General features: G+C 41.7%; 1 protein-coding gene across 3 annotated transcripts in view; it reads right to left on the reverse strand.

Annotated features, from left to right (window-relative positions):
* LOC110513618 (cysteinyl leukotriene receptor 1) overlaps positions 1 to 21,139 on the reverse strand; it is a 235,722-nt gene that overhangs the window by 198,896 nt on the left and 15,687 nt on the right. Inside the window, exons 4-6 of one of the 3 annotated variants that reach the window (XM_090198963.1) lie at positions 20,755 to 20,940; positions 20,352 to 20,519; positions 11,080 to 12,737 (exon numbers count right to left, since the gene is read on the reverse strand). In XM_090198963.1, coding sequence (XP_090055089.1) covers positions 12,588 to 12,737; positions 20,352 to 20,519; positions 20,755 to 20,940 — 504 coding nt within the window. In that variant the 3' untranslated portion in view covers positions 11,080 to 12,587. Of the gene's footprint in view, positions 1 to 11,079; positions 12,738 to 16,086; positions 20,520 to 20,754; positions 20,941 to 21,139 lie in introns of those variants that run through there. The other 2 variants (XR_016486403.1, XM_021593388.3) reach the window with 2 other exon arrangements.

Below are 21,139 nucleotides of genomic sequence, written 5' to 3' on the forward strand. Positions count from 1 at the left end.
ACTAGTCTAATTGGCCTTTAGATGTGTATTTATGTTCACTAGTCTGATTGGTCTTCATGTTCACTAGTCTGATTGTTCTTTAGTCATGTTCCCTAGACTGATTTGGCCTTTAGCCATGTCTTTTTGTTCACTAGACTGATTGGTCTTTATGTTCACTAGTCTGATTGGTCTTTACGTTCACTAGTCCGATTGGCCTTTAGCCGTGTCTTTATGTTCACTAGTCGTATTTGCCCTTTAGCCGTGTCTTTATGTTCACTAGTCTGATTGGTCTTCATGTTCACTAGTCTGATTGGTCTTTATGTTCACTAGTCCGAATGGCCTTTAGCCGTGTCTTTATGTTTACTATTCTGATTTGGCCTTTAGCCGTGTCTTTATGTCCACTAGTCTAATTGGCCTTTAGCAGTGTCTTTATGTTCACCAGTCTGATTGGTCTTTATGTTAACTAGTCTGATTGGCCTTTGTCCATGTCTTTATGTTCACTTGTCTGATTGGCCTTTAGCCGTGTCTTTATGTTCACTAGTCTGATTGGTCTTTATGTTCACTAGTCTGATTGGCCTTTAGCCGTGTCTTTATGTTCACTAGTCTGATTGGCCTTTGTCAATGTCTTTATGTTCACTAGTCTGATTGGCCTTTAGCCGTGTCTTTATGTTCACTAGTCTGATTGGTCTTTGTCCATGTCTTTATGTTCACTAGTCTGATTGGTCTTTGTCCATATCTTTATGTTCACTAGTCTGATTGGCCTTTGTCCATGTCTTTATGTTTACTTGTCTGATTTGGCCTTTAGCCATGTCGTTTTGTTCCCTAGTCTGATTGGTCTTTATGTTAACTAGTCTGATTGGCCTTTGTCCATGTCTTTATGTTCACTTGTCTGATTGGCCTTTAGCCGTGTCTTTATGTTCACTAGTCTGATTGGTCTGCATGTTCACTGATTTGGCCATTGGCAGTGATTTTATGTTCACTAGTCTAATTGGCATTTAGCCGTGTCTTTATGTTCACTAGTCTAATTGGCCTTTAGATGTGTATTTATGTTCACTAGTCTGATTGGTCTTCATGTTCACTAGTCTGATTGTTCTTTAGTCATGTTCCCTAGACTGATTTGGCCTTTAGCCATGTCTTTTTGTTCACTAGACTGATTGGTCTTTATGTTCACTAGTCTGATTGGTCTTTACGTTCACTAGTCCGATTGGCCTTTAGCCGTGTCTTTATGTTCACTAGTCGTATTTGCCCTTTAGCCGTGTCTTTATGTTCACTAGTCTGATTGGTCTTCATGTTCACTAGTCTGATTGGTCTTTATGTTCACTAGTCCGAATGGCCTTTAGCCGTGTCTTTATGTTTACTATTCTGATTTGGCCTTTAGCCGTGTCTTTATGTCCACTAGTCTAATTGGCCTTTAGCAGTGTCTTTATGTTCACCAGTCTGATTGGTCTTTATGTTAACTAGTCTGATTGGCCTTTGTCCATGTCTTTATGTTCACTTGTCTGATTGGCCTTTAGCCGTGTCTTTATGTTCACTAGTCTGATTGGTCTTTATGTTCACTAGTCTGATTGGCCTTTAGCCGTGTCTTTATGTTCACTAGTCTGATTGGCCTTTGTCAATGTCTTTATGTTCACTAGTCTGATTGGCCTTTAGCCGTGTCTTTATGTTCACTAGTCTGATTGGTCTTTGTCCATGTCTTTATGTTCACTAGTCTGATTGGTCTTTGTCCATATCTTTATGTTCACTAGTCTGATTGGCCTTTGTCCATGTCTTTATGTTTACTTGTCTGATTTGGCCTTTAGCCATGTCGTTTTGTTCCCTAGTCTGATTGGTCTTTATGTTAACTAGTCTGATTGGCCTTTGTCCATGTCTTTATGTTCACTTGTCTGATTGGCCTTTAGCCGTGTCTTTATGTTCACTAGTCTGATTGGTCTGCATGTTCACTAGTCTGATTGGCCTATAGCCGTGTCTTTATGTTCACTAGTCTGATTGGTCTTTATGTTCACTAGTCCGATTGGCCTTTAGCCGTGTCTTTATGTTCACTAGTCTGATTGGCCTTTAGCTGTGTCTTTATGTTCACTAGTCTGATTGGTCTTTGGTCATGTTCCCTAGACTGATTTGGCCTTTAGCCGTGTCTTTTTGTTCACTAGACTGATTGGTCTTTATGTTCACTAGTCTGATTGGTCTTTATGTTCACTAGTCTGATTTGTCTTTATGTTCACTAGTCCGATTGGCCTTTAGCCGTGTCTTTATGTTCACTATTCTGATTTGGTCTTTAGCCGTGTCTTTATGTTCACTAGTCTGATTTGGCCTTTAGCCGTGTCTTTATGTTGACTAGTCTGATTTGCCCTTTAGCCGTGTCTTTATGTTCACTAGTCTGATTGGTCTTTATGTTCACTAGTCTGATTGGTCTTTATGTTCACTAGTCTAATTGGTCTTTATGTTCACTAGTCTGATTGGTCTTTACGTTCACTAGTCCGATTGGCCTTTAGCTGTGTCTTTATGTTCACCAGTCTGATTTGGCCTTTGGCCATGTCTTTATGTTCACTAGTCTGATTTGGCCTTTAGCCGTGTCTTTATGTTCACTAGTCTGATTGGTCTTTAGCCATGTCTTTATGTTTACTTGTCTGATTTGGCCTTTAGCCATGTCTTTATGTTCACCAGTCCAATTTGGCCTTTAGCCGTGTCTTTATGTTCACTAGTCTGATTGGTCTTTAGTCATGTTCACTGGTCTGATTTGGCCTTTAGCCATGTCTTTATGTTTACTTCTCTTATTTGGCCTTTAGCCATGTCTTTATGTTCACTAGTCTGATTGGTCTTTATGTTAACTAGTCTGATTGGCCTTTGTCCATGTCTTTATGTTCACTTGTCTGATTGGTCTTTAGTCATGTTCCCTAGACTGATATGCCTTTAGCCGTGTCTTTATGTTCACTAGTCTGATTGGTCTTTATGTTCACTAGTCTGATTGGCCTTTAGCCGTGTCTTTATGTTCACTAGTCTGATTGGCCTTTGTCCATGTCTTTAGGTTCACTAGTCTGATTTGGCCTTTAGCCCTGTCTTTATGTTCACTAGTCTGATTGGTCTTTGTCCATGTCTTTATGTTCACTAGTCTGATTGGTCTTTGTCCATATCTTTATGTTCACTAGTCTGATTGGCCTTTGTCCATGTCTTTATGTTTACTTGTCTGATTTGGCCTTTAGTCATGTCTTTTTGTTCACTAGTCTGATTGGTCTTTAGCCGTGTCTTTATGTTCACTAGTCTGATTTGGCCTATAGCCATGTCTTTATGTTCACTAGTCTGATTGATCTTTAGTCATGTTCACTAGTCTGATTTGGCCTTTAGCCATGTCTTTATGTTCACTAGTCTGATTGGTCTTTATGTTCACTTGTCTGATTGGTTTTTATGTTCACTAGTCTGATTGATCTTTAGCCGTGTCTTTATGTTCACTAGTCTGATTTGGTCTTCAGCCATGTCTTTATGTTCACTAGTCTGATTGGTCTTTAGTCATGTTCACTGGTCTGATTTGGCCTTTAGCCATGTCTTTATGTTTACTTGTCTGATTTGGCCTTTAGCCATGTCTTTATGTTCACTAGTCTGATTGGTCATTATGTTAACTAGTCTGATTGGCCTTTGTCCATGTCTTTATGTTCACTTGTCTGATTGGCCTTTAGCCGTGTCTTTATGTTCACTAGTCTGATTGGTCTTTAGTCATGTTCCCTAGACTGATTTGCCTTTAGCCGTGTCTTTATGTTCACTAGTCTTTTTGGCCTTTGTCCATGTCTTTATGTTCACTAGTCTGATTTGGCCTTTAGCCCTGTCTTTATGTTCACTAGTCTGATTGGTCTTTAGCCATGTCTTTATGTTTACTTGTCTGATTTGGCCTTTAGCCATGTCTTTTTGTTCACTAGTCTGATTGATCTTTAGTCATGTTCACTAGTCTGATTTGGCCTTTAGCCATGTCTTTATGTTCACTAGTCTGATTGGTCTTTATGTTCACTAGTCTGATTGGCCTTTAGCCGTGTCTTTATGTTCACTAGTCTGATTGGCCTTTAGCCGTGTCTTTATGTTCACTAGTCTGATTGGTCTTTATGTTCACTAGTCTGATTGGCCTTTAGCCGTGTCTTTATGTTCACTAGTCTGATTGGCCTTTGTCAATGTCTTTATGTTCACTAGTCTGATTGGCCTTTAGCCGTGTCTTTATGTTCACTAGTCTGATTGGTCTTTGTCCATGTCTTTATGTTCACTAGTCTGATTGGTCTTTGTCCATATCTTTATGTTCACTAGTCTGATTGGCCTTTGTCCATGTCTTTATGTTTACTTGTCTGATTTGGCCTTTAGCCATGTCGTTTTGTTCCCTAGTCTGATTGGTCTTTATGTTAACTAGTCTGATTGGCCTTTGTCCATGTCTTTATGTTCACTTGTCTGATTGGCCTTTAGCCGTGTCTTTATGTTCACTAGTCTGATTGGTCTGCATGTTCACTAGTCTGATTGGCCTATAGCCGTGTCTTTATGTTCACTAGTCTGATTGGTCTTTATGTTCACTAGTCCGATTGGCCTTTAGCCGTGTCTTTATGTTCACTAGTCTGATTGGCCTTTAGCTGTGTCTTTATGTTCACTAGTCTGATTGGTCTTTGGTCATGTTCCCTAGACTGATTTGGCCTTTAGCCGTGTCTTTTTGTTCACTAGACTGATTGGTCTTTATGTTCACTAGTCTGATTGGTCTTTATGTTCACTAGTCTGATTTGTCTTTATGTTCACTAGTCCGATTGGCCTTTAGCCGTGTCTTTATGTTCACTATTCTGATTTGGTCTTTAGCCGTGTCTTTATGTTCACTAGTCTGATTTGGCCTTTAGCCGTGTCTTTATGTTGACTAGTCTGATTTGCCCTTTAGCCGTGTCTTTATGTTCACTAGTCTGATTGGTCTTTATGTTCACTAGTCTGATTGGTCTTTATGTTCACTAGTCTAATTGGTCTTTATGTTCACTAGTCTGATTGGTCTTTACGTTCACTAGTCCGATTGGCCTTTAGCTGTGTCTTTATGTTCACCAGTCTGATTTGGCCTTTGGCCATGTCTTTATGTTCACTAGTCTGATTTGGCCTTTAGCCGTGTCTTTATGTTCACTAGTCTGATTGGTCTTTAGCCATGTCTTTATGTTTACTTGTCTGATTTGGCCTTTAGCCATGTCTTTATGTTCACCAGTCCAATTTGGCCTTTAGCCGTGTCTTTATGTTCACTAGTCTGATTGGTCTTTAGTCATGTTCACTGGTCTGATTTGGCCTTTAGCCATGTCTTTATGTTTACTTCTCTTATTTGGCCTTTAGCCATGTCTTTATGTTCACTAGTCTGATTGGTCTTTATGTTAACTAGTCTGATTGGCCTTTGTCCATGTCTTTATGTTCACTTGTCTGATTGGTCTTTAGTCATGTTCCCTAGACTGATATGCCTTTAGCCGTGTCTTTATGTTCACTAGTCTGATTGGTCTTTATGTTCACTAGTCTGATTGGCCTTTAGCCGTGTCTTTATGTTCACTAGTCTGATTGGCCTTTGTCCATGTCTTTAGGTTCACTAGTCTGATTTGGCCTTTAGCCCTGTCTTTATGTTCACTAGTCTGATTGGTCTTTGTCCATGTCTTTATGTTCACTAGTCTGATTGGTCTTTGTCCATATCTTTATGTTCACTAGTCTGATTGGCCTTTGTCCATGTCTTTATGTTTACTTGTCTGATTTGGCCTTTAGTCATGTCTTTTTGTTCACTAGTCTGATTGGTCTTTAGCCGTGTCTTTATGTTCACTAGTCTGATTTGGCCTATAGCCATGTCTTTATGTTCACTAGTCTGATTGATCTTTAGTCATGTTCACTAGTCTGATTTGGCCTTTAGCCATGTCTTTATGTTCACTAGTCTGATTGGTCTTTATGTTCACTTGTCTGATTGGTTTTTATGTTCACTAGTCTGATTGATCTTTAGCCGTGTCTTTATGTTCACTAGTCTGATTTGGTCTTCAGCCATGTCTTTATGTTCACTAGTCTGATTGGTCTTTAGTCATGTTCACTGGTCTGATTTGGCCTTTAGCCATGTCTTTATGTTTACTTGTCTGATTTGGCCTTTAGCCATGTCTTTATGTTCACTAGTCTGATTGGTCATTATGTTAACTAGTCTGATTGGCCTTTGTCCATGTCTTTATGTTCACTTGTCTGATTGGCCTTTAGCCGTGTCTTTATGTTCACTAGTCTGATTGGTCTTTAGTCATGTTCCCTAGACTGATTTGCCTTTAGCCGTGTCTTTATGTTCACTAGTCTTTTTGGCCTTTGTCCATGTCTTTATGTTCACTAGTCTGATTTGGCCTTTAGCCCTGTCTTTATGTTCACTAGTCTGATTGGTCTTTAGCCATGTCTTTATGTTTACTTGTCTGATTTGGCCTTTAGCCATGTCTTTTTGTTCACTAGTCTGATTGATCTTTAGTCATGTTCACTAGTCTGATTTGGCCTTTAGCCATGTCTTTATGTTCACTAGTCTGATTGGTCTTTATGTTCACTTGTCTGATTGGTCTTTATGTTCACTAGTCTGATTGGTCTTTATGTTCACTAGTCCGATTGGCCTTTAGCCGTGTCTTTATGTTCACTAGTCTGATTGGCCTTTAGCTGTGTCTTTATGTTCACTAGTCTGATTGGTCTTTGGTCATGTTCCCTAGACTGATTTGGCCTTTAGCCGTGTCTTTTTGTTCACTAGACTGATTGGTCTTTATGTTCACTAGTCTGATTGGTCTTTATGTTCACTAGTCTGATTTGTCTTTATGTTCACTAGTCCGATTGGCCTTTAGCCGTGTCTTTATGTTCACTATTCTGATTTGGTCTTTAGCCGTGTCTTTATGTTCACTAGTCTGATTTGGCCTTTAGCCGTGTCTTTATGTTGACTAGTCTGATTTGCCCTTTAGCCGTGTCTTTATGTTCACTAGTCTGATTGGTCTTTATGTTCACTAGTCTGATTGGCCTTTAGCCGTGTCTTTATGTTCACTAGTCTGATTGGTCTTTGTCCATGTCTTTATGTTCACTAGTCTGATTGGTCTTTGTCCATATCTTTATGTTCACTAGTCTGATTGGCCTTTGTCCATGTCTTTATGTTTACTTGTCTGATTTGGCCTTTAGCCATGTCGTTTTGTTCCCTAGTCTGATTGGTCTTTATGTTAACTAGTCTGATTGGCCTTTGTCCATGTCTTTATGTTCACTTGTCTGATTGGCCTTTAGCCGTGTCTTTATGTTCACTAGTCTGATTGGTCTGCATGTTCACTGATTTGGCCATTGGCAGTGATTTTATGTTCACTAGTCTAATTGGCATTTAGCCGTGTCTTTATGTTCACTAGTCTAATTGGCCTTTAGATGTGTATTTATGTTCACTAGTCTGATTGGTCTTCATGTTCACTAGTCTGATTGTTCTTTAGTCATGTTCCCTAGACTGATTTGGCCTTTAGCCATGTCTTTTTGTTCACTAGACTGATTGGTCTTTATGTTCACTAGTCTGATTGGTCTTTACGTTCACTAGTCCGATTGGCCTTTAGCCGTGTCTTTATGTTCACTAGTCGTATTTGCCCTTTAGCCGTGTCTTTATGTTCACTAGTCTGATTGGTCTTCATGTTCACTAGTCTGATTGGTCTTTATGTTCACTAGTCCGAATGGCCTTTAGCCGTGTCTTTATGTTTACTATTCTGATTTGGCCTTTAGCCGTGTCTTTATGTCCACTAGTCTAATTGGCCTTTAGCAGTGTCTTTATGTTCACCAGTCTGATTGGTCTTTATGTTAACTAGTCTGATTGGCCTTTGTCCATGTCTTTATGTTCACTTGTCTGATTGGCCTTTAGCCGTGTCTTTATGTTCACTAGTCTGATTGGTCTTTATGTTCACTAGTCTGATTGGCCTTTAGCCGTGTCTTTATGTTCACTAGTCTGATTGGCCTTTGTCCATGTCTTTATGTTCACTTGTCTGATTGGTCTTTAGTCATGTTCCCTAGACTGATATGCCTTTAGCCGTGTCTTTATGTTCACTAGTCTGATTGGTCTTTATGTTCACTAGTCTGATTGGCCTTTAGCCGTGTCTTTATGTTCACTAGTCTGATTGGCCTTTGTCCATGTCTTTAGGTTCACTAGTCTGATTTGGCCTTTAGCCCTGTCTTTATGTTCACTAGTCTGATTGGTCTTTGTCCATGTCTTTATGTTCACTAGTCTGATTGGTCTTTGTCCATATCTTTATGTTCACTAGTCTGATTGGCCTTTGTCCATGTCTTTATGTTTACTTGTCTGATTTGGCCTTTAGTCATGTCTTTTTGTTCACTAGTCTGATTGGTCTTTATGTTCACTAGTCTAATTGGTCTTTATGTTCACTAGTCTGATTGGTCTTTACGTTCACTAGTCCGATTGGCCTTTAGCTGTGTCTTTATGTTCACCAGTCTGATTTGGCCTTTGGCCATGTCTTTATGTTCACTAGTCTGATTTGGCCTTTAGCCGTGTCTTTATGTTCACTAGTCTGATTGGTCTTTAGCCATGTCTTTATGTTTACTTGTCTGATTTGGCCTTTAGCCATGTCTTTATGTTCACCAGTCCAATTTGGCCTTTAGCCGTGTCTTTATGTTCACTAGTCTGATTGGTCTTTAGTCATGTTCACTGGTCTGATTTGGCCTTTAGCCATGTCTTTATGTTTACTTCTCTTATTTGGCCTTTAGCCATGTCTTTATGTTCACTAGTCTGATTGGTCTTTATGTTAACTAGTCTGATTGGCCTTTGTCCATGTCTTTATGTTCACTTGTCTGATTGGTCTTTAGTCATGTTCCCTAGACTGATATGCCTTTAGCCGTGTCTTTATGTTCACTAGTCTGATTGGTCTTTATGTTCACTAGTCTGATTGGCCTTTAGCCGTGTCTTTATGTTCACTAGTCTGATTGGCCTTTGTCCATGTCTTTAGGTTCACTAGTCTGATTTGGCCTTTAGCCCTGTCTTTATGTTCACTAGTCTGATTGGTCTTTGTCCATGTCTTTATGTTCACTAGTCTGATTGGTCTTTGTCCATATCTTTTTGTTCACTAGTCTGATTGGTCTTTAGCCGTGTCTTTATGTTCACTAGTCTGATTTGGCCTATAGCCATGTCTTTATGTTCACTAGTCTGATTGATCTTTAGTCATGTTCACTAGTCTGATTTGGCCTTTAGCCATGTCTTTATGTTCACTAGTCTGATTGGTCTTTATGTTCACTTGTCTGATTGGTCTTTATGTTCACTAGTCTGATTGATCTTTAGCCGTGTCTTTATGTTCACTAGTCTGATTTGGTCTTTAGCCGTGTCTTTATGTTCACTAGTCTGATTTGGCCTATAGCCATGTCTTTATGTTCACTAGTCTGATTGATCTTTAGTCATGTTCACTAGTCTGATTTGTCCTTTAGCCATGTCTTTATGTTCACTAGTCTGATTGGTCTTTATGTTCACTTGTCTGATTGGTCTTTATGTTCACTAGTCTGATTGATCTTTAGCCGTGTCTTTATGTTCACTAGTCTGATTTGGTCTTCAGCCATGTCTTTATGTTCACTAGTCTGATTGGTCTTTAGTCATGTTCACTGGTCTGATTTGGCCTTTAGCCATGTCTTTATGTTTACTTGTCTGATTTGGCCTTTAGCCATGTCTTTATGTTCACTAGTCTGATTGGTCATTATGTTAACTAGTCTGATTGGCCTTTGTCCATGTCTTTATGTTCACTTGTCTGATTGGCCTTTAGCCGTGTCTTTATGTTCACTAGTCTGATTGGTCTTTAGTCATGTTCCCTAGACTGATTTGCCTTTAGCCGTGTCTTTATGTTCACTAGTCTTTTTGGCCTTTGTCCATGTCTTTATGTTCACTAGTCTGATTTGGCCTTTAGCCCTGTCTTTATGTTCACTAGTCTGATTGGTCTTTAGCCATGTCTTTATGTTTACTTGTCTGATTTGGCCTTTAGCCATGTCTTTTTGTTCACTAGTCTGATTGATCTTTAGTCATGTTCACTAGTCTGATTTGGCCTTTAGCCATGTCTTTATGTTCACTAGTCTGATTGGTCTTTATGTTCACTTGTCTGATTGGTCTTTATGTTCACTAGTCTGATTGGTCTTTAGCCGTGTCTTTATGTTCACTAGTCTGATTTGGCCTTTAGCCATGTCTTTATGTTCACTAGTCTGATTGGTCTTTAGTCATGTTCACTAGTCTGATTGGCCTTTGTCCATGTCTTTATGTTAACTAGTCTGATTGGTCTTTATGTTTACTAGTCTGATTTGGCCTTTTGCCGTGTCTTCATGTTCACTAGTCTGATTGGCCTTTGTCCATGTCTTTATGTTCACTAGTCTGATTGTTCTTTATGTTTACTATTCTGATTTTTCCTTTAGCCATGTCTTTATGTTTACTAGTCTGATTGGCCTTTTGCCGTGTCTTCATGTTTTTTGTGAAGGTGGGATAGGTGGTACACTTGTGTGTCTGATAGCAGTGTATTCCAGACATGGGAAGCTCTTACAGAGAAAGCAGATTGACTAATGGTGTTTTTCCTTAAAGGAACTATTCAGTCATCTCTCATGGCAGACCTTGACAGATCTGCTGCCATATGTTTGGGATTTCTGTTTAACAAAAATACTAAGTGGAGGGGGAGCCAGGCCATTTATGATCTGGAATACAAGACATGAATTGGTGTATTGCACAGGAGCTCATGCTTTCTGAGGATATAACAGTGATGATGGCTATTGGGCTTCCTATCAAGCAACAGGCTCAAAGCCTGTTTGTAGGCAGACTGAATGGGTTTCATTGTTGTACAACTAGTCAAGCCGTATGTTAAGTGGGGGAGTGTCATAGCATTAAAGTACAGTTTTGCTAGCTCTGTAGTCAAACAATTTTGGCGGAATCGCTAGGTTGAATTTGGTTATTTGAGTTACCTTTTTTACCTGCTTTTTAAAAGACAGGTTGGAATCAAGTATGATGCCAAAATACTTAAAATCAGATACCACCTGGAGCTTCTCCCCTGACACATAAACATCTGGCTCAGTAGCATCAGATACCACCTGGAGCTTCTCCCCTGACACATAGACATCTGGCTCAGTAGCATCAGTTGCCCTCTTTGTGAAGAACATGCAGACTGTTTTATTTCATATTGAGATGCAAACATTAGTCACTGAGCCACTTTGTAACCTGGACCATTACAGTAGTGAGTTCTTGTGCAGCTTGTTGTTTACTCTTTGCATGCACATATATCACTGTATTATTTGCATACATTTGAAATTCAGACAGAAGACAGATAATTAACGTACAGGCTGAACTTCATATCCAGTACAGACAGAAGGCAGATCATTAATGTACAGGCTGAACAGGAGGGGCCCCAGTATTGACCCTTGGGGCAGGCCCACATCATAGCTGAGAGTGGGCGACAGCTCATTGCCCACTCTGACACACTGGGTTCTGCCTTCAAGGTATGATTCCATCGATCTCAAGACATTGGGGAAAAGATGAACATGGACAGTTTTGTGTTGAGAACCTCATGGTTAACAGTATCAAAAGCCTTCCAAAGGTCCAGAAACACAGCCCCAACAACGCCCCTTTTGTCCATCTTGGACTTCACATTTTCCAGAAGAAAGCAGTTGGCCGTTCCTGTGGAGTGTTTCGTCTGAAGCCAAACTGCATGGAGTGTAATGTGAAGGGGCTGTTGTTGAGGTGGGCAATCAGTTGTTCTGCTACAAACTTTTCAACAACCTTTGACACCACAGGTAGTATACTAATGGGCCTGTAGTTACTCATGTCAGCAGGGTCACCTGAATTAAAGATGGCCGTTATTATGGCCGACTTCTAGACCCTTGGAAACACCCCCTGACCAATAGATGTGTTGGTGACCTTACTAATGGGGCCCATGAGTGACTCTGTAGTTTTTAAGAAAGGTAGAGTCCAGCCCAAACACATATTTGGCTTTTGAGTTCTTTAGTGAGCTAATCACCTTGTTCACCTCTGACTCAGAAACCTCCCTGATGGTGAAGACAGGTTGAGTGTTATTCACTTGCGCTGAACCCAAGAAACCAGTGGAGGGGTTCTGTGTCTGTACCTTGACTTTTTTAGATTCTCACAGATCAATTTAGTCACATGGCCGTGGCTTGCTATATAAAGTTAGTCACATGGCCGTGGCTTACTATATAAAGCAGGCAGACAGGCGATGTGGCATTCAGTTACTGTTTGATTGAACAATAGAATGGGAAAAACTAGTGACCTAAGTAACTTTGAGCGTGGTGTGATTGTCGGTGCGCCGGTTCCAGTTTCCCAGAAACAGCCAGCCTCCTGGGATTTTCACATACGACAGTGTCTTGGGTTTACTGAGAATAGTGTTACTAACAAATAACATCCAGTCATCGGAAATCCCGTGGACAAAAACAGCTCGTTGATGAGAGTGGTTGAAGGAGAATGGCAAAAACCGTGCAAGCTAACAGGTGGGCCACAAAAAGGCATTTTTTTATTTTTTTATTTTTTTTAACCTTTATTTAACCAGGCAAGTCAGTTAAGAACACATTCTTATTTTCAATGACGGCCTGGGAACAGTGGGTTAACTGCCTGTTCAGGGGCAGAACGACAGATTTGTACCTTGTCAGCTGTACATCAAATGCTGTACATCAAAGCAGCACGGTGCAGTACAGCAATGGTGTGCAGAACGGCATCTTGGAAAGCACATCTCTTCAGTCCTTGTCACGGATGGGCTATTGCAGCAGATGACCAGACCAGGTTCCACTCCAATCAGCTAAAAAGAAGAAGAAGAGGCTCCAGTAGGCACACGATCATCAAAACTGGACAATTGAGGAGTGAAAAAACATTGCCTGATATGACGAATCACAGTTTCTGTTGTCAGGATTTGGCATATTTCTAAGGTCTTCGAAAGCCAAGTCAACAAACAGATTACCGACCATTTTGAATCTCACCATACCTTCTCTGCTATGCAATCTGGTTTCAGAGCTGGTCATGGGTGCACCTCAGCCACGCTCAAGGTCCTAAACGATATCTTAACCGCCATCGATAAGAAACATTACTGTGCAGCTGTATTCATTGATCTGGCCAAGGCTTTCGACTCTGTCAATCACCACATCCTCATCGGCAGACTCAACAGGCTTGGTTTCTCAAATGATTGCCTCGCCTGGTTCACCAACTACTTCTCTGATAGAGTTCAGTGTGTCAAATCGGAGGGTCTGTTGTCCGGACCTCTGGCAGTCTCTATGGGGGTGCCACAGGGTTCAATTCTTGGACCGACTCTCTTCTCTGTATACATCAATGAGGTCGCTCTTGCTGCTGGTGAGTCTCTGATCCACCTCTACGCAGACGACACCATTCTGTATACTTCCGGCCCTTCTTTGGACACTGTGTTAACAACCCTCCAGGCAAGCTTCAATGCCATACAACTCTCCTTCCGTGGCCTCCAATTGCTCTTAAATACAAGTAAAACTAAATGCATGCTCTTCAACCGATCGCTACCTGCACCTACCCGCCTGTCCAACATCACTACTCTGGACGGCTCTGACTTAGAATACGTGGACAACTACAAATACTTAGGTGTCTGGTTAGACTGTAAACTCTCCTTCCAGACCCATATCAAACATCTCCAATCCAAAGTTAAATCTAGAATTGGCTGCCTATTTCGCAACAAAGCATCCTTCACTCATGCTGTCAAACATACCCTTCTAAAACTGACCATCCTACCAATCCTCGACTTTGGCGATGTAATTTACAAAATAGCCTCCAATACCCTACTCAACAAATTGGATGCAGTCTATCACAGTGCAATCCGTTTTGTCACCAAAGCCCCATATACTACCCACCATTGCGACCTGTACGCTCTCGTTGGCTGGCCCTCGCTTCATACTCGTCGCCAAACCCACTGGCTCCATGTCATCTACAAGACCCTGCTAGGTAAAGTCCCCCCTTATCTCAGCTCGCTGGTCACCATAGCATCTCCCACCTGTAGCACACGCTCCAGCAGGTATATCTCTCTAGTCACCCCCAAAACCAATTCTTTCTTTGGCCGCCTCTCTTTCCAGTTCTCTGCTGCCAATGACTGGAACGAACTACAAAAATCTCTGAAACTGGAAACACTTATCTCCCTCACTAGCTTTAAGCACCAACTGTCAGAGCAGCTCACAGATTACTGCACCTGTACATAGCCCACCTATAATTTAGCCCTATCAACTACCTCTTTCCCAACTGTATTTTATTTATTTATTTATTTTGCTCCTTTGCACCCCATTATTTTTATTTCTACTTTGCACATTCTTCCATTGCAAAACTACCATTCCAGTGTTTTACTTGCTATATTGTATTTACCTTGCCACCATGGCCTTTTTGCCTTTACCTCCCTTCTCACCTCATTTGCTCACATTGTATATAGACTTGTTTATACTTTATTATTGACTGTATGTTTGTTTTACTCCATGTGTAACTCTGTGTTGTTGTATCTGTCGAACTGCTTTGCTTTATCTTGGCCAGGTCGCAATTGTAAATGAGAACTTGTTCTCAACTTGCCTACCTGGTTAAATAAAGGTAAAATAAATAAATAAATAAAAATAAGCAGCATGAGTCCATGGCTCCATCCTGCCTGGTGTCAATGGTACAGCCTGGTGGCGGTGGTGTAATAGTGTGGGAAATGTTTTCCTGGCACATGTTAGGTCCCTCGATACAAACTGAGCAACATTTTAACGAGACATCTTGAAGAATCCATGCCCCTAATAATTCAGGCTGTTCTGGAGCAAACCCAGTACTAGATGAGTGTACCTAATAACCTGGCCGCTATATATTCCAGTCAAACATTTTGGACACATCTACTCATTCAAGGGTTTTTCTATATTTTACTGTTTTCTACATTGCAGAATAATAGTGAAGACATCAAACCTATGAAATAACCCATGGATTCATGTAGTAACCAACGCCCCATGAAAGAATGCCAAGAGTGTGCAAAGCTGTCAAGGAAAAGGATGAATTAAAAATATTTTTTTTATATATATATATAAAACAAAAAAACTAGGTTTTAAGTGAGAATAGGCATTGGTATGAATCCAAAGAAGATAGGAAATTCACATGAGCACCACATTGCCAACTCCACCCATGCTCTACCAAGGTTTTCCAGCACACAGCTTTGACCTACTACAGTAGCTATGTTGGTATTGTACGTCAAACTATGTGTAGGTAGGTTGCTTAGGATTCAAATATTCTCAAACAGACTAATTCATAGTCTGAGAGGTGTGCCCACAATAATGTGTTTTTTACCTTGTGTAAGATAAAGTATTGGATTCTTCACACACCAGAGTAAGACATTATCCCATTATGCTCTCTTTTCATGCTTTTTGTATTAAATGAAAGCAAGCTTTCCTTTTATACTTACAAGACCATCAGGTTTGATTTCTCTTGTAGTAATGTGGTGCCTGCCTGTATTTCCTTAAACCTTTACTTTAGCAAAACATGTCATTACATTTTTTTAATTCCTTTTTTGGTTAGTAGTTGCCCAACATAGCAGGTGATATTGTGTTGGACACAGTAGCTCAGATAGATAGAGCCTGTCTGCATTCCTGATTTCTGTAACTGTTAGATTACCTGTGTAATATTGACAAACTCAGAACCACTTGTGTTTCAAACATGGTCCTGTTTTATCAATTGCTGTGTTGAACAATGGACAGTTTATTTCCTCTGTCAAAATAATATGTAGCTTAAAGTTATGTTTGTACTTGTATTTATTTTTGCAACAAAGATGGTGTTGCAACATTAACACATATTTACAATACGCGTATATCTAAAAATACATACAGCCAAATGACAGACATATATATATATATCTAGTGGTGTGGGGACTGTGCTTTGGCAAAGTGGGTGGGGTTATATCCTTCCTGTTTGGCCCTGTCGGGGGTATCATTGGATGGGGACACAGTGTCTCCTGACCCCTCCTCTCTCAGCCTCCAGTATTTATGCTGCAGTAGTTTATGTGTCAGGGGGTAGGGTCAGTTTGTTATATCTGGAGTACTTCTCCTGTCTTATTCAGTGTTCTGTGTGAATTTAAGTATGCTCTCTCCAATTCTCTTTCTTTCCCTCTTTCTTTCTCTCTCTCGTAGGACCTGAGCCCTAGGACCATGCCTCAGGACTACCTGGCATGATGACTCCTTGCTGTCCCCAGTATCCCTGGCCGTGCTGCTGCTCCAGTTTTAACTGTTCTGCCTGCGACTATGGAACCCTGGCCTGTTCACCGGACGTGCTGCCTGTCCCAGACCTGCTGTTTTCAACTCTCTAGAGACAGCAGGAGCGGCAGAGATACTCTGAATGATCGGCTATGAAAAGCCAACTGACATTTACTCCTGAGGTACTGACTTGCTGCACCCTCGACCACTACTGTGATTATTATTATTTGACCATGCTGGTCATTTATGAACATTTGAACATCTTGGTCATGTTCTGTTATAATCTCCACACGGCACAGCCAGAAGAGGACTGGCCACCCCTCATAGCCTGGTTCCTCTCTAGGTTTCTTCCTAGGTTTTGGCCTTTCTAGGGAGTTTTTCCTAGCCACCCTGCTTCTACACCTGCATTGCTTGCTGTTTGGGGTTTTAGGCTTGGGTTCTGTACAGCACTTTGAGATATCAACTGATGTACGAAGCTCTATATAAATACATTTGATTTGATTTGATCATTGCTTGAAGCAAATTGGCGAGAGCAAGGAAACACAAACTGAAGTGAATGTTTACTATGTGATTACACAATGTGGCTGACTAGATGACTACAGGAGAGATTACACAATGTATCTGGCTGGATGACTACAGGAGCGAGAAATGTGGATTAGCTGTTCAATGGAAGAGTTCTGAAATATTATTTCTCGCCAAGGCAAAATGTGACTGTGAGTATGTCATATTCATCAAACTCGGTGGAAATTACTTGGGCCACACAAAGGGGACAGCCCTGGTGCGTCAGATGAGAGCTGATTTGGAGGTAGTCATCAGAATGTTCTCAGAGAGAACGGTGGTCAACTCTGACATCACACAGTGGAGGAGTTGGATGTTCCAGTGGGAGGAGACCAGGCTGGTACACAGCAAGTCACCAAGCAATGATTCTGATGTTTTAACCTGGTGCAGTGTGTGGAGCCCCCTGACTATGTTTACTATATTACGTCTAGTCTATGAGATCAGGCTGGTAGACAGCAAGTCACCAAGCAATGATTCTGATATTGTTATTTTAACCTGGTGCAGTGTGTGGAGTCCCCTGACTATGTTTTACTTGCGGGTAGCGATTTCAGATTTTCTGTGAACACACTGAAAAGGAATTTGACACCTAAGTTGATCAGTCAGCACACATTTGGATTATAAATGTATAGACGGCAGGAGAGGGAGTTTATGCCGGAGCTGTCATTTATTCGACAAATGTTTGAAACAGCAATGCTGTCAGTCTGGTAAGCATGCACAACTGAGGTTCGGTTTACATGTGCGTTTGGGGTTCTTAATTTTATGCAGCTAACTTACTATATCTCAACAAACCCATTTGTTTTCTTGGCTATGGTTTGTGTTGTGGTCTTGGTTCTTCTTAAGAAATGTGGCATGAGGTTCGGCAATGTTAGTCCTGTCTGACATTACCATAGCTTGATCAGTGCAATGCGCAATGCAAATAAACATGATGAGTATTTTTATTTATCTGTTATTTTACCAGGTAAGATGTCTCAGAACACATTCTCATTTGCAGCAACAACCTGGGAAATAGTTACAGTGGAGTGGAGGGGGATGAATGAGACAATTTAAAACTGGGTGACTGTGATGGCCAGATTGGGAATTTAGCCAGGACACCAGGGTTAACACCCCTACTCTTACGATAAGTGCTATGGGCTCTTTAATGAGCGTAGAGTCAGGAGACCCGTTTAACATCCCATCTGAAAGACAGCACCCCCTCAGGAATTGAGACATTTTTAGACCAGAGGAAAGAGTGCCTCCTACTGGCCCTCCAACACCACTTCCAGCAGCATCTGGTCTCCCATCCAGGGACTGACCAGGACCAAACCTGCTTAGCTTAAGAAGCAAGCCAGCAGTGGTATGCAGGGTGGTATGCTGCTGGCTATAAGTATGGTAGTTTCCCAAAGTTTGGTGGTTTTAGACTTAACGTAACTAACATTAACTAAATAGTAATGTTTTGTCTAAGAAAGTATGATATATTGTCGTGCAAGAACTGGCCATACACGTTAGCTAATGTTAAGTCTACATTGGCTAAGGTTACTTAGCTAGCTAAAGTTAATTGGCTATAATAGCAGCCAAGGACATTAGCTAATTTATTTGTGCATCTTTGTTTGTGCTCTGGTTACATGTAAGTGTCTAGATCAGCAGTTTACACAAGATGATTTCAGCATTATGTGAAAAATCTTATTGGCAAAATATAGCTTGCTAGCTAGCGTTCCCTACTTATTGGTTAACTACCTAGCCAATGTTAGCTCTCACTTGACTGGTATAACATTATGTTAGCTAGCACATTCATCGGCTAGCTACATTTATTTGCCTCTTTGTTTGCTAGCTAGCGTTCTGCTGACTGGTGATAGCTAGCTACAGAGGCTAGCTGCTGGACTTTGTACAAGCAAGCTAATGCTAGCTAGGTAGCATTAGCTATTTAGCTACCTAGCTAATCAAAATATCTCTTTAAATGTATTGATTAACCTCAGCTATATGGTGGTATCGAAGCTATCTATATACAATACTCTTGGTTTGTTCCATACACTTCTTATGACTGGCAGCATGGTGTTGTTAAAAGCAACTGACCCAGTGTTAGAACTCTGAGTTTCAGCTAAAAAATAGTTTAGCATTGTCCGAAATGCTACCAAAAGGTAGCACATCGTTGTTTCTTAACGGACAGAAATGTGCACGTGAGGCCGATTTGAAATTATAAATTTAACAAAAACTGTTAGTCAATCAGCCATTTTTTAAGTCCAATGGTCACTTTATGGAGGGTATAGCCTTGTTTTAATCTGCCATCTAGAATTTGACCTAGGTAGGCGCAAGAAAACACGCTTCACCATCTGGCAGTCCGACGGATGAATCAGGGTTTGGCGGGTGCCAGGAGAACGCTACCTGCCCCAATGCATAGTGCCAACTGTAAAGTTTGGGGGAGGAGGAATAATTTGTTGTTTTTCATGGTTCGAGCTAGACCACTTAGTTCCAGAGATGGAAATCTTAATGCTACAGCATACAATTACATTCTAGACAATTCTGTGCTTCCAACTTAGTTTGGGGAAGGCCATTCCCTGTTTCAGCATGACAATGCCCCGGTGCACAAAGCTACGCCCATAAAGAAATGGTTTGTCGAGATCAGTGTGGAAGAACTTGACTGGCCTGCACAGAGTCCTGACCTCAACCCCATCGAACATCTTTGGGATGAATTAGAACGCCGACTGCGAGCCAGGCCTAATAGCCCAACATCAGTGCCAAACCTCACTAATGCTCTTGTGGCTGAATGGAAGCAAGCAAGCAATGTTCTAGTGGAAAGATTTCCCAGAAGAGTTGAGGTCAATATTGCAGCAAAGGGGTACCAACTCCATATGCATTGTGCATAGGGGCATTGTCATGCTGAAACAGGAAAAGGCCTTCCCCAAACTGTTGCCACGAAGTTGGAACTACAGAATTGTCTAGAATGTCATTGTATGCTGTAGCGTTAAGATTTCCCTTTACTAGAACTAAGGGGCATAGCCCAAACCATGAAAAACAGAGCTTGACATTGTGCATCGTGATCTTAGGCTCGTGTGCCCCTCTCACTCACTCACTCACTCAAAGCGTGTTCCCCTCCCTAACGGTGGCTGTGCCCCTGTCTCTGTGGCCGGTTGTCTCTGTGTCCTGCTAGTGGACCTGAAGGTTGACAGGCGTCGTCTGAAGCCCTCTCCAGAGAAGAAGTAGAGCAAGGGGTCGAAGCAGGAGTTGGAGGCAGCCAGACAGAGTGTCACCACCACACTCTTCTGCATGTACACCAGCTCCGAACAGGAAGTGGCAGTCTGGGACAGGAAGCTGAGGTGGACGGAGCGTTGGACGTGGTATGGCATGAAGCACAGCAGGAATGCTAGCATCACTATGACAATCATTCTGATGGCCTTAGACCCTGCCCCCTTCTGGCGCTGCGCAGTGTGTTGCCGTGACAGCAGAGCCCGGATAATCCCGGCATAGCACAGCAGGATGACCAAGAAAGGAAGCACGAAGCCCACGACCAATGAGAAGTAGTTGAGCATGATGAGCTTGCTAAGCCCGCCCCCTGTGCTGCGCTCTGGAGGCTCGAAGCACTTGGTCTTATTGGTGGCTGGGTCAAGGTGCTGACCAGTCATGAGGAAGGGGGAGGAGACAGTGCAGATGAACACCCAGATACAGACACACACCAGACGGGCGCGACGCTCTGAGACCAGGCGCAGGTTCTGCACGGGAAACACGATGGCGAGGAAGCGTGTGACGGACATGGCGGTCATGAAGAACACACTGCAGTAGAGGTTCACGTAGAGGGCATAGGACGAAACCCTGCACAGGAAGTCTCCCAGGTTCCACTGACCCTGAGGGAGAAGGTCAAAAACAACAAATCTATTTTAATAGCATCTCAAAGACCTGGATTCATTCAAAGGTGCTTTGTCGGCAATGTGCCTTTTAAAAGGCAATTTCTCCCGAAGTAAATTATCTGTAAAAGTCAAGTGAAATGCGCTTGTCGACAACTCACCTTTGACTGAGTTCGTCCAAAACGATGTTACAGAGCACAACCCCCCAAAAAACAAGAAGTAGAAATAGTCCTACCTTATTAACGTAGTAGAGGACCCGTAGCGGCAGCGTGGAGACACACAGCAGGTCGGACACGGCCAGGTTCAACATGTAGATGTGGAACGCAGAACGCTGACGGAACGTTTTAACCAGAACCAACAGGGCGAAACCATTACCGGCCAGGCCGAACACCGTGATGATAGAGTACACCGTAGAGTACACCTGGAGAGACAAACACCTGGTTACAGACAGTAGAATGCACCTGTTAAAACATAGATACCTGGTTACAGACAGAGTACACCTGGTAACACACAGATACACTTGGTTACAGACAGACAGTAGAATACACCTGGTAACACATAGATACACCTGGTTACAGACAGACAGTAGAAAACACCTGGTAACACATACAGTAGATACA

The sequence above is a fragment of the Oncorhynchus mykiss genome, chromosome 14 (assembly GCF_057628025.1).
Source record: "Oncorhynchus mykiss isolate SJ-2025 chromosome 14, ASM5762802v1, whole genome shotgun sequence".
NCBI lineage: Eukaryota > Metazoa > Chordata > Actinopteri > Salmoniformes > Salmonidae > Oncorhynchus > Oncorhynchus mykiss.